Source organism: Oryza glaberrima, chromosome 1, assembly GCF_000147395.1.
Source record: "Oryza glaberrima chromosome 1, OglaRS2, whole genome shotgun sequence".
Lineage (NCBI taxonomy): Eukaryota > Viridiplantae > Streptophyta > Magnoliopsida > Poales > Poaceae > Oryza > Oryza glaberrima.
Window position 1 is genome coordinate 14278023 of NC_068326.1, and position 14174 is coordinate 14292196.

General features: G+C 43.8%; 1 protein-coding gene, 1 long non-coding RNA gene and 1 pseudogene across 3 annotated transcripts; 1 reads left to right on the forward strand and 2 right to left on the reverse strand.

The window, feature by feature from the left end:
- Positions 1–1047: 1047 nt before the first annotated feature.
- Positions 1048–4913, reverse strand: LOC127783033 (asparagine--tRNA ligase, cytoplasmic 3-like). The gene is made up of 6 exons (XM_052310323.1): positions 4337–4913; positions 2918–3511; positions 2534–2784; positions 2317–2446; positions 1969–2027; positions 1048–1516 (listed from the first exon to the last, which is right to left on the reverse strand). The coding sequence occupies exons 1-6, from the start codon at positions 4796–4798 to the stop codon at positions 1333–1335; spliced, it is 1680 nt and encodes a 559-aa protein (XP_052166283.1). The 5' UTR covers positions 4799–4913; the 3' UTR covers positions 1048–1332.
- A 450-nt stretch (positions 4914–5363) lies between these two features.
- LOC127783039 (uncharacterized) lies at positions 5364–6845 on the forward strand (annotated as a pseudogene).
- Positions 6846–8335: 1490 nt separating this feature from the next.
- LOC127775188 (uncharacterized) lies at positions 8336–12613 on the reverse strand. Of its 2 annotated transcripts, XR_008017897.1 has the most exons (3): positions 9645–11678; positions 9317–9489; positions 8336–8541 (listed from the first exon to the last, which is right to left on the reverse strand). It is a non-coding gene; the product is annotated as an uncharacterized LOC127775188 (long non-coding RNA). The 2 variants fall into 2 exon arrangements; XR_008017896.1 differs by having other exon boundaries at positions 9317–12613.
- Between the last annotated feature and the right edge of the window lie 1561 nt (positions 12614–14174).

A 14174-nucleotide genomic window follows, 5' to 3' on the forward strand; every position in this document is an offset into this window, starting at 1 on the left:
TTATCCTTAAGCTTGCTTAAGGGTGAGTTTTCTTCATTTCTTCTCCATTTTATTTGCTCAATCGCTGCAATCAAATAAAATCCAAGTACAAGTGGAAATAGATTATTCTAAAATAAATATGCATTGCAAGCATAGCTAGTTCTCCTTTATTTTAGTTATATTGACGGTCGAAATTGGTCTATAACGACCGTCAACAACCAGCGACCTCCACCTCTGCCGCCGGCCGCCCGAGCAACCTCCATCGACGCCGTCCGTGGCCATCCTCAGTGCCACCGTGCTGGTGAGGGGAGGGAGAAGAGAGAGAGATGGGGAATAGAGAGAGATAGAGAGGGGTGGGGAACTGACAGGTGGGTCCCACCAATTTTTTATTAAAAGAATTGTTGAGTGCACTGCCATGTGGAACTAAACCACCATGGATTGAGTCAGGGAGTTAGTTGTCTGATTTTGAGTCGGGGAGTTAGTTGTCCGATTTGTATAGTTGGAGGTGAAGAATGTCCGATTTTGTGGTTCAGGGGGCAATTTGGTCGACCGCGATAGTTCGGGGAGGTAATTCATACTTTTTTTTAAATAAGATAAATGGTCAAATGTAAAAAAAAAAGTCAAAATGACATCTAATTTTGGACGGAGACTGTAATTGTTTGTCCAAGATTCAAAGAAGCAGATCAAAGCCGAAAGCTGCCATGCTGATTTTGCAGCGAGCCAGCAAGCCGCTGTTCGTACACTATGCTCCGACAGCGTTTGATTGATTTTGTCAAAACTGAATTACCACCGGCCGATCTTTTTCTGAATTGACATGCTAGAATCCATACCAGTATTAAAGTCGGCTCGGCCAATCGATCCCGGAGCAAATAACTTGCTTTAAATCGTCGGCCGTTAATTGTCCCAATCTGGAGTTTCTCTTGTAGAGTTCAAGGGAAAAAGTACGAAAGACTAGATTGGCTAAACAACCCTTATACTATTATAGTAGTAGCAATATTTTGAAACATAATTAACACTTAAAGTAGCTATATTTAGGAGGGAGTATCTATCAAGTAGCTTGCACATTCGTAGAAAATGTAGCGGTTATGACTTCAAACCTGCAAAACCACGTTTTGTAACAATTAACGAGTACAAATAGATCCTGCTTTGAACAAAACTTCTAAAATGTTCAACTATCGCAAAAATGAGTAAATTGGTCGTTCATATGCTGTAGTGGCAAATAACTAAATACATGGTGAGCATCTATTACAACCAAGCTGACACGAAATATATCAGTGCACATTTGTAGACCTGAAATTGAGGAGCTAACAGGACAGCGAGAAGAACTTTAGAATCCAGCTTTCTCTGGTTATTTTAGAGATCAGCCCTCCCTGGGTATCTAGGGAAGGGGATGACATCTCTGATGTTCTCCAAACCAGTGGCAAAAAGAATCATTCTTTCAAAACCCAAACCAAAACCACTGTGCTTGACAGATCCAAAGCGGCGGAGGTCCAAGTACCATTCATATGGCTCCAAAGGCAACCCGGCGTCTTGTATCCTGTGAAGCAAAATTGCCATGTCATTGACTGAGTATATACATTTTACGGAAAACATGACTGATAAGTTTAACAGAATCAGGGGAGGAACATAAACACGTAATATTGTAAGATTTTTAGATTTTTAGCATGTTCAGCATCATCCACTGGATGCATAGCTTCCAAAGAAATGATGACATATTGAATAGAATATATGAGGAACAATCAGTGCAAGATTTTTTGCATGCTCAACATCAGCCTTGACTAGGTACATCAGCAACAAGCCAGGAAGGATGATATAATAGGGAATAATGATGGGATGATACATATGTAATAATGGTTAAGACTGTTACCATGCGCAATATCTACCCATTTTACTATTTGATTAAGCAGAGAGAATACCAAAAGCATGGAACAATAGCTATCGTACTAAAGATTCCAAAATATCTTCTGCTTGAAGTTGAGCATCGCATACCTTGTTTTGAGAAGGTCCAGACGTTCCTCCCTTTGGCTTCCACCAACCAACTCACCAACCTTTGGAAGATATTCCAGCAAATAAGTTAGGGATCATACTATGACAGGTCGATAATGACAAAATTTCTGTTCATGTAACACATTCACATGCTTACACCTAACTCAAAATTTATGTTCATGCAACATATTTACATGCTTACACGGTTACATCTAACCTCAAATTTTCTGTTCATGCAACACATTTACATGATTACACCTAACCTCAAAATTTATGTTCATTCAACACATTTACATGCTTACACCTAACCTATATTGGAACTAACTAGAAGTCTGAAATATTTATATTTACCTTGGGCACAAGAACATCCATAGCAGCTACAGTCTTCTTATCATCATTGAGTCTCATATAAAATGCCTTTATTTCTTTGGGATAGTTATAAACAATCACCGGCTTCTTAAATATCACCTCGGTTAAATACCTTAAACAATGTAAGAAGAGAGATAAAAATGTAAACAAAGCGCAGTAAGTCATCGGAAGATAAAATATTAAATTCCAATATAGATACCTTTCATGCTCTGAAGCTAAATCAATTCCCCATTCAACCTTGTTTTCGAATTTCTTATCAGTGACATTTTTCAATAGCTCAACAGCTTTTGTATATGAAATGCGCTGAAAAGGTGTCGAGGAAACAAGCTCCAGACGCTCAATTGCAGTCTTATCGTAATTTTTCACCATGAATTCCATGTCTTCCCGGCAATGCTCAAGAAGCCACTTGCAAAGGTACTGTACATATCTTTCTGCACAGTTCATATCATCCTGGAACACAGTTCGCCAAAATATCATGAAATAACAATTCATACAGAATCTTATAACCAATAGTAGATAGATTAATAAGCTAAGATGAAATATTTCAAATGCTGCAAAGGAAAATATGATCTGGATTATTTACCTGCAAGTTAGCAAATGCGATTTCTGGTTCAACCATCCAAAACTCTGCCAAATGTCGTGATGTATGGGAGTTTTCTGCACGGAATGTTGGTCCAAAGGTATAAACACTGCTAAGAGCACATGCATAGGTCTCAACTTGAAGCTGTCCAGACACAGTCAGAAAAGCCTGGCGTTTGAAGAAGTCATTCTCATAAGCTACTGTCCCATCATCTCTGTACGGAATTCCGGGCTTCAACTTAGATCTTTCCTCCAGCCTTGAGACATTTTCTTTTGCCTTGTTAAGCTCAGCAACAGCAGCTGTGATTTCTTGTTTGCTAGCTTTTGCAGCTTTAAGCTGTGCAACCGCATCACCTTTTTCCTTGACAACAACTCTAGCTGCCTCAATATCAGACTCTGATGGTGCAGGGTTCTCTTTCAATTCCTTCTCCACCTTTTCAGCATGGCTGAACAAAGTCGTCACTTGAAACATCTCACCAGCACCCTCACAATCACTTGTAGTTATTATTGGTGTGTGCACATAAAGAAAACCATTCTCATCAAAAAACCTGTGTGTTGCACAGGCTAGCTGGTGTCTAATACGCGCAACAGCACCAATCTGCAAAATAAAATAAGGGATTGCAGAGTTTGTTATGTAAAATATTCCATCTCATGAGTTATGAACAGAGAAAAAACTGAAACAAAGCACATATTCCATTAATTTCTATATATTGCAAAACCTAGAATTGCAGTTCAATACAGAGTTGCGGCAATCCAAATGGCAAAGATACCAAATTCATCAACCAAACCTTTTAAGGAAATCAAAATTTAAAAAAAAACAAATCAGAAATGATTGCATTGTAATCAAGCTCAGCTTAAGATAAAATATTATGGGAATCAAATAGCACATATAAAGGTTTAGACTTAACATGCCATATTCTAATTGTGGATGCCTGAACTCAATTGGGAGTTAATCATCCATAGCCTTACATGACCCTCTCAGCATGTGTACTTTCAAGAATAGCAAAGTTAGCAGAAGAGGGGACTAGGCACTAAACACCGGAAACTGCCAGATCCATAAAACTTTAAATTAACCAAGTGTTTGATTTGTGTAAAATTCGCAGTCCACACAACTCATAATCCACTTCAAAATAAACCCATCCTTCAAAATGTATCCACATCAATTTGATCTAATGCAATAGGTAAAATCGCAATAAAAGTAGATAAAATTGTGTGGGATTGTTAACCAATCCACTAGACAACCTAAATTTTCACACCAGGAAATAGACTAGAAAACCAAAATTTTCACACCAGGAACTAGACATCCTAAATCATCACGGCAGGATTTATCAAAACTAGTGCGGAAGTTGCAAAATCTAGAAATTTCTGTAGTCTACTTCAGAAAGGGCTTCAGTTTTCGTGGTGTGAGGCGAAACAGACGGACCGTGTTGGTGCGGGAGCGGAGATGGACGACGTCCCTGAGATTCTCGAGCGTGAGCTTGGTCTTGGGCAGCGGGTAGGCGGCGGGGTCGACCTCGCCGACCTCGATGACGCGGTCGACGCGGAGCTCGACGCGCTGCTTGGCGCCCTCCGGCGGCTTCTTGAGCTCGCCCTCGACGAGCACGGACGTGCCCGTGGCCGTGAGCGGCGCGAGCGGGTGGACGGCGGCGTCGACGAGGACCTGCAGGTTGGAGGCGCAGGAGCCATCGTTGAGCTCGAGGAAGGCGAAGGTGCCCTTCCCCTGCTCCCGCCCGGTCTTGACCCACCCGCCCACGACGACGCGCTCGCCGGCGCGCGCGGCGCCGTCGGCCAGGATGGATCGGATGCGGGTGCGGTCGGTGGCGGGCTCCAGGTCGTCGGAGAGGGAGGCCGCGGCCATGGCGGCCGCCGCGGCGTCTTCGGCCATGGGGGAGGGGAGGGTTTGGGAGGAGGCGGCGGCGGCGGCGGCGGAGGAGAGGAGTGTGTCGGGTCGGGTGGGAATTGGGATTTTTAGGGTTTAGTAGTAGGTTTGTTGCCACTTGGCAGTTTGGAATGGTGGAGAGGTGGAGAATGTAGCGCGCGTCGTGTGGTGGACTGGGGGGTGGTGTAGCTATAGCGGGCCCGCCGGCCGGCCCATTGATTCGTTTCATCTGGAATCGGTGTACGAGAAGGCATCTGGAATCGGGCCACACCGCCCCATTTGAGGTTGGAGGGAGAAAAAACCAGCAATGAAGAAATGGAAAAAGTACATCGAAGGTCCCTCAACTTGCCATCAAGTAACAAAATCGTCCTTAACCACAAAACCGGATACAACGCATACTCCAACTTATAAAACCAGTGCAAACTAGGTGCCTTAGTAGTTTTGACTCTGGTTTTATCCGAGACGGCAGCTGACTCAGCGTGGGACCCACGTGAGCCCCATACATCAGGGTGACCACGTCATCATCTCTTTCCCCTCTTCTTTCCCTTCCTCTCTCTCTCCCAATTTTCTCATGCGGGCTGGCTGATGCGGCGGGGGAAGAGCTGCGCGCGGGCGGCGAGCGACGGAGGAGGAGCGGCGGGGGAGCAGCTTGGAGGCCGGCGACGGGCCGCGGGGTGGACGCATGCGCTGCGGCGGTTGGCTCAGAGTCGAACAGGAATTGGTAGGCGCGGTCGCCGTAGTACTTCTCCAGGGACTGCACGGCGAGCTTCCCCGCCATCTGGCCTTCTTCGAGACCTCATTCTTCTCGGGCTTCCCGTCCACCTCCATGGTGACGGGCCGCGCCGCCTCTTCAGGCTTCTCGATCTCCATCGCCGCGCCGGGATTGCTGCTGCTTGTCTCAGGCTTGGCATTGCTCCTGCTCTTGGTTTTGGTTTTGGAGAGCACGGCAGAGACAAAATCCATGCGCAGATTGGCATCCTCTTCCACTGTTTTGTTTGGTAGGCAAGCAAGCAAATTACAATCCATTCCTGGTTCCTCTCCTTAAAAACCAAACCAAGCGGGCCTATGTTTACTGAAGATTAGTCTTTAACAGGGGCCTATGTCAATTCCTTCCCGTCATCAAACAGACAGACAAACAAACAACACGATGATGATGAGTTCTGTCTTGACGGCTGCTTCCTTCCAATCTCCTCACAATTTCATCAAACTACAAGTACAGCTAAGGCCTCAGCAGCGACGCCTGCAACACCAACAACAGCTTCTGATTGTTGGCAGCAACGGGGCAATAACAATAGGAAACATGAGTTTGTGCCGGGATTGCTGCTGCTTGTCTCAGGCTTGGCCTTGCTCCTGCTCTTGGTCTTGATTCTGGAGAGCACGGCAGAGACAAAATCCAAGAGCAGCGGCTTGGCCGGCGCCATGGCGTCGATGATGCTGCCGCCACTGCGAGAGATGGCGTGGCCTCGGCTGCGTTTCCGGCTAATCCGTCGCAGCTAAGAAGCTCGCCGACGGCTGCCACGGGGCGCTTCCACCTCTGCGCCCATCGCCGTAGCGCCGGCCTGCGCCCAACCCACGGCCGCTGCGTCACCACGCCACCCCGCCGCCCGTCGCCGGCCACCCAGCTGCTCCCCCGCCCGCGCCGCTCTTCCGCCACCGCACCGGCCGGCCCGCATGAGAAAACTGAGAAAGAGAGAGAGGAAGGGAGAGAAAAGAGGAAGAGATGATGACGTGGTCACCCTGACGTGTGGGGCCCACGTGGGTCCCACACTGAGTCAGCTGCCACATCAGATAAAACCGGAGTCGAAACCGCTGAGAGACCTAGTTTACACTGGTATTATAAGTTGAGGGACGCCGGACGGTTTGGGGATGATTTTGTAACTTGATGACAAGTTGAGGGACCTTCAGTGTACTTTTTCCTGAAGAAAATGATGCTGCTAAGAGCAAAACTAATAATATAGCCGACTGATGGCTCTAAAAATATTTATATTATAATAAGAGAGCTATTTGTTTGTCCCTTCTTAATTTTTTTATTCTAATTTTTCTTCTTTTGAAGCTTTCCCGTCCACTCATTTTTCTCGAGAAGTGAGCAACCATTGGAGTTCAACAGAAACTAGTCATGCGCCGCTAGTGTTGCATTGGAGCTTGTGTGGAGCCGGCGACTAATTAGTCGACTGCTCACACTCTCTTTCTACTCATTTCTTCTCTAACTCTGTACTTTATTCAGTTTGGACTCAGTATAGCTAGCAAAAATTACCTATTACTAGAAAGGTTTTGTGCGCTATGCGGCGCGGCCACTAAATTACGGGAAACAGAAGAATGTAAGATTAGAGAAGCAATTCTTTTATGGACTGCCTATACATCATGCAATAGATTTTCTAGCCTCCTATCATGCAAAATTTTCAAACCATAGGATAAATTTAATCTCATCTATTTAAATTTAGGGAGTAATAGTATATTTATGATGTAAGTCATAAAATTACATATGTAATTTTAGTATATTTACGATGTAAGTCACAAAATTACATATGTAATTATAATGTAAGCACGATGTAATTAGTAAGCGTGGATCATAAGCAAAGTAGCAGTAGAAAACACTGCTCAAATGCAAGGAAAAAAAGCAGGCGTGTGTTTCGAAATTGAACGGTAAATATGTGAGACCCACAGAACGCAACAACAAAGTCCACAGAACGCAAAAACAAAAGCTCGGTCCATCTCAAAGTCCACAGCCGTGCATGACTTTGCTCAATCCAAATGCAGCACGAATTGTAAACAGAGATGAATGGTCAAAAAAGTGAAAGATTTAGCACCCTATTTTCTGTCAACAGAGCACTAGCGATTCCGATTCTTTTGTATGTAAACAACGATTCATTAGTTACATGACAGTACAATATTTCATAGCAACAAGGCAGGGCAAAGAAGGCAGCTTGCTAGCTTCCTTCTATACAGCCCTAAGTTTTTTGTTTTTTTGACATACAGAGTCCGTGGACACACAAAAACTGCTTCCTTCTATACAGTACTACTCCCTAAGTTTTTTTTTTTTTTGACATACAGAACCGTGGGCACACAAAAACTGATTCATTGTTGCAAATCCATGCCTTATTAATTTTGTTTCAAGCCACAACACAACGCAAGCAGCATGGTACAAATGGTTTCGTAAGTTGGACTATATAATAATTTCATTAAAAGCAGCACAAATCTCTTGTAAAGGGCGCAAGTCTGCACCTGTAGAGTTATGGACGACAAAGTAGTGACATGCTAGAAAACAGTAAAAATAGATAGATGAATAGAACACACTTGTAGGAGAGAATGAGAGCTCATGAGCAACTGTTACTTTTGTCATCATTTAAACAACAGGACCCAAATTTAATCAAAAATTCAGAACATTGGCAGCCCTAATGGAAGAAAACTATTAACGCGATAACTCATTTTAGCAGAAGATAATGTTATATTGCAGCAGTTATGGGTACGAATACCATTTTCTCCATGTAAAATTCAGAATCATTCTATTTATAGCGACGTTAATTCTTTCAAAGATTGAAAAAATTAGCTCAAAACAAAGCAATTAAGGTCTTGAATATTACATACATTCAGATGACAACATTATCATACACAGTACATCGCATCGCCGTTGCTGGGCAATAAACAGTTTTTAGGAAAGCTCACAAGTTCACTCTTGCCTCATCACATCTCCTGTCCTCCTGCTGCTGCTACCGCTCCACTTATGTGCACATTTTAATGCTGAAAGTGAACTGAAGCCCCGAAATCTTAGCACATGATCTGCTTGTACAGTATCTAAAAACAAAAGTTGATAATAACCAATGGCATATAGTGCATTATGACATCTCCAAAACTTAAGTTTAACTAGCAAACAATGACCTCTCATAATAGCAAACTCTAGTGAGGATGTGAGAGCTAAAGGATCCTAGCCGAGCAACACATTGAACATAATTTAATCGTCAAATAGCGTAATTCAGAATTTTCTAGTGAAAACATGCAAGCAACTGGTGCACAGGCTACAAAGAAAAATGAAAAAGAAATGCTCAGGGTAATGTGAAGTGCCGAAGTATTTCTCATATAACATCCCACTTTAGTTTATGAGCACTTCATGTTGGCAATTTTTGCCATAATCAATGGGGCTGAAGTATGCGTTCGTGCACTTAACTCTGGACTTTCATCAGAGCCCAAGATATTTCTTTCTGGTTTTGCATAATGGTCCATGCCTTTTAACCCTAAATAGTTATCAATTATATGCAGGATTCCCTTTCTTTAGTTATCATTTAAGAATTAAAATGTTGTTATACTACCGAATCGTATAATAAACTGTAGTAAAGTAAGTATATATAACAACTCAAAAAAGACAAAAAAAAGAAGCCTTCATGGTCTATAACAACTGAATTATGAAAAGCAGACCACATATATTACATGACATAGTCTTGTTGGAGAATACCATTAATTCAGAAGGCAAGACTGGTTATACCACCAGGAATACGTCATAATAAATTTCTGTATAGATTGGACACTAACCTGAATTCCATGGATCAATGAGAGAAAAGTTCATCCCCACCACAACATTCTCCGGCAAAGAGTCTGCTGCTTTCCTCTCTGCCAAGAATCACACAAGTTCCACATCGCTCCAAGATTTGCTTATGCTGGTGTTAAGCAATGCTAACCCAGGAACTGAAGAACACATGATTGTCCTGGAAAAAATAGAACCAATTTCAGTCGACATGCTTCTCCAGTTGACATGCAAACACCAAGGCTATATTTCTAGCTAAAAGGATGTGCATTGATAACATGAAAAACATATCTATTCTGTGATTAAAACAATCTGGAAGAAATAACTGATACATACAGCCTAAATTTAGTGCAATATCACAAAGTTAGTAAATTGGTGTAACTTCACAAATCGAAAGATCTTCCACCCTGCAAAAATGAGAAGAAATATCTTAGCATATAAGATAAGAAATAAACAAAGATAACCATGTTATACATGGACGGGACTACCCGATTATAAATTGTAGCTTGTTTTACTAACTTGTTGCACCCATACATCAAGAAACTGAATAGTAATAAATTGAAAACTCCGGGAAATTACCACGTCCCCAGCTCACCGGCACTGAGATGGCCCTGGCTATCCCATGCTTTGATGGTAGAATTTGGTTGAAGAAAGAAGGGTTTGTTCATGTTGTAATAAAATGAGTACAAAGTTTAGTATCATTTGACAGTATTTATATCTTTTGATCACTTGGCATCATCTGACTGGTCTTTTTGACATGCACTAACATAATCTGATGAGTAAAAAAATAATCAAATAGAACAAAGCAGTGCTATTAATCTAGAATTATTTGCATCATGTGATGGATATATTCCAATTGCCAAACTGACCACTATCAAGTAAAGCAAATGCTGAGCTCAGTAGCCAATTGCAAGGCATCAACTTACTCTAGATGGTCAGCACCAATAAATTAGCGAAAGCTTCAAAACAAAAACAAAAAAAATGAAAGTCCCCATTCTTAACTTTCCAAAAGCTCCTCCACGTTCGAGTTTGGTTGTTGGTGCCGGTGCCGTCGACGGCGAGCCGCAGGTTCCGCGTGGTGCTCGTCTGTGCTGGAGGAAAATCAGCAAGAGAGAAGATCCAGAGTTCCAGACCATGGCCGTCCTCCCACACCTCGCCACAGGAGAGAGAGGAAGAGGAAGGGAAGAAACCCACAAGAAATCCCCCGAAGCAGAGATGGAGAATCTCGTCCGCGGCCGCAGGTGGAGAAACCACGAACAGCTCCCCCAAGAAATCACAGCAAGAAACGCACCAAGAGAACACACACAAAGTCCTCACCTTTCGCTCCCCGGCCCGCGCCGCCGCGCAAGAACCTCCATCCCACCGACAGACCCACGCCGTGAGGAGGCGGGGCAGGAAGGAACCTACGCGGATCCGTCGTCCCCCGTCCTCGGTAGCGGCCGTCGTCCTCGGGAGCGGCCTGGCAGGAACGGGAGAGGATCCGCCCGCCTCCACTCTCGGGAGCGGCGGCAGCGGGCTTAGGCGGGCGGGAGCGAGTCGCCACGGCGGCGGCGGTGACAGAGACGGCAGGGCGGTGGAGGCGGAGGTCGGGATGTAGGGGAGGGGGAGCGGCGCACCCGAAGGGGAGGAGGGACGGCGGTGAGGAAAGCGGCGCCGGAGAAGGGAGAGAGAAAGGGGATCGGGGAGACGGGGGAGACGGGAGAGAGGGGGGGATCGAGGAGGCGGCGTGGGGAGCGCACCGCCCACCGATTCCACGACCAGGCAAGGCCGTACATAGGGAATGAACGGCTAGATTTCGTACACGCGTGAGAAAGAACGGCTCTGATCAGCTGAACCTAATCCGAAATACCGAAACAGCGAGGGGTTTTCTGCAAAATTCGATGGCGTGGATCAGCTGAGCTCACGGCGAATCTAGCACGTTTAAGATATCTAATATACCTGCTCTATGTAGTAGTATATGTTTCGATGCTTATATGAAAGTAGTTTAGATAGCTCTTGTATGCATAGAACTTTTATACCATGCATCTATTAAGTTGTGTTTTTCTATTCGCAAAAAAAAAGTGTGTGTGTTTAATTATAAGGTTATGTGTTGTTTATTTATACCACGCTTTCTACATCAATGTTGCTTAGAAATAAGTTAAAATCTGAAATTTGGATTATTTGAAAGTGTAAAATAATAATAGTAAGTTTTAAGTCCGATTTAACCTCCTCAACTATCACAAAGATACGATCTAATGCCTCCTAACTACAATACTGAAATTTTGACACCCCTAAAAAATTGAATCGGAATGAACTAGTCCATAGCAGAAAGCGAAGTGGTTTTGATACTATGTGACATACACATGGAATTATTTTGATTACATAGTCCTCCCACCACTCCCTCCCTCCCTCCAGACAACATTGGCTCCTCTTTCTCCTAGATGAGCTCTCCCATTGCCATCCTTCGTTGCTACCCACCCTCCAAGCAGCACGTCGCCACCCGTTCGGATCCGAGTTAGAGATAGAATGGGAGTAGTGGTGGATGGCGACGCTGTCTGGATCCAAGAAATGATGACACTGGCAGACCTAAGTGAGTGAGAGCGGTAGAGATAGAGAGAGAATGGGCTAAGACAAAGGAGTAGAGCTAACATGTGGGACCATTTTTTAAATTCCATATGGTAACTTTGATGAGTGGGTTTCCATGGAGGATGGTGCCAAGTGACCTCGCCTGCTTCCTCTTGGCCGCATCTATCGTCTCCCTGTGCCCCTCCTTGCATCTTTATTTCTCCAGCCACCAATGGGCTCTATTCACTGCCATGACTACATTCCAAGGGAGGCTGGACGGCAGGAGCTTTAGATCCAAGCGAGATATTAGCTAGCAAAGTAGGCGGGGCATTAGTTTTGCCACTATTTGCCACCGCTTTGGCGATCTACGGGTCAACAAGCACTAGGGCATGATGATGATTTGGGTTGAGGTGACTTGTGACGATGTGCCGATATGATCCATGGGCCTTGATGGCCCAAATCTATCGTGGTGTCACTGTACGCAGTTGACTGACTCCTCCTCACCTCTCATCTCCCGTTGTCAGCCGTGACTGCTAGCACCTTTCCTTAAGCCTCCTCCATCGGGCTCTGGCCTTCGTTGTCATCAATCTCCACTCTACAACCCAGATTGGGACAAAGAGAGGCAAGTGGAGGAAGAAGGTGTGACGCCCCACACTTTTATCACTAAAGATAAAAGTGCCAGAACATAGATTATTATTTAACAACCATTATTTTGCCAAATAATAATCCACCATCAGAGATCGCAACAGAGAAATAGTTAGAACTACCTTTAATTCATCCCTAGGAGTATTAAGGCCATCCCTACTCCATCTTAACTTTCAAAGAACTGTACCTGTAAAAAGGGGGTTATATAGCAAGGGTGAGCACTTTCGTACTCAGCAAGTCATTAGTAGCAAAATGTATATGCATGAATAATAATATATAACTCTATATACTACAATACTATACCTTACCTAACATCATCACCTTCATTGTCATCAAAAGTAAAGTATATTTCTATTTTGTAAAAGAGTTTTCAAAAGGAGATTTATAAAAGCTAGAGTACACTCGTAACATTGAATAGAGTTTGTAGCAACTCCCCGTAGACTCCAATCCAAGAGACAGGCGTGAATCACGATTTAATTTAGCACTGCGCAGGCTTGTATCACTGTACCCATAGCTACTCTTAACATGTTTGATTGTCACACTTCACTAGATGCGGCACCATGCTAAGAGTACATAACTTTTCCCCTACTTCAATTTACTACACTCCACGTTTGTGTTGAGCCTATCAGCTCTCCGCACCACCACGCTACTATATGCGCCTGGAATGCGCTTCATCGGCATTCGTGGGGTTTATATCATCTCCCATTCTACTACTACGTACCCATGTGGAGTATAATAAACTTGATAAGGTACTAGGTCCAGCCCATCTTAAAACGGATCTATGGTTGACACGGTATATACGGTTCTCTGATACGAGTGATGGGGTGATTAGTCCTTATATTTATACACCGTATGTAGGGAGAGCCCTGACCTGCCATCATCATCAATCATCTCATCCCTGAGCTCCCCCTACCCACCATACTAGTATCCCGATGATCTCCATCATCATCGGCTTGTCAATCATATCATCATCATTCATATCATTATTCTAGAAAATATATATTGATGCAATACTAGGAGAAATATTTTTATGAAATAGGTTTTTAAGTTGAAATAGAATTATCTCTATCAACATGATCAAATGAGAGACTTGCCTGAGTTTTCTGTGATCGAAACTGAAATAATGTACTACTGCCAATTGACAGGTTCCAACTCTAGCTTCTTTCCTGAAATTTGTTATATACGCTGAGGCTTCAATAAAATTTCAGCACAAGAAATACAAATGCTCTCCAATTAAAATGTGCTCTGCAAAGTTTATTTTATTGTGCCAGCTTTCTTATGTTTAATAGCTAATTTATCTAACTCTAAGCTTGAACTGCACAATACTATTCCGGTAGCAGGTTCAATTTAATGACTTGTATAGTCTAGTAGTGTACATCCAGCAATTTAATCCCCTTCCATTCTCTCCTTCTCTCTCGAACAGATAAGGCAGCAGCAGCAGTAATTCCTCCTCTTCTTCTTCCTTGCTGCTGTTCCTAAGGCACTTCTCCCTTCCCCAACTAAATCATCCAAGCCATGGCTACCGATCTACCATTGCTAGGTGTGGATCAGCTCTGCTGCGGCTACTGCTGTGGCGGTGGTGGTTGCTGCAGCTACGGCTGCGGCTGTGGGTTCTCTCTCTCTCTCTCTCTCTCTCTCTCTCTCTCTCTGGCTCTAGCACTTGTGCAGTGATGGGTG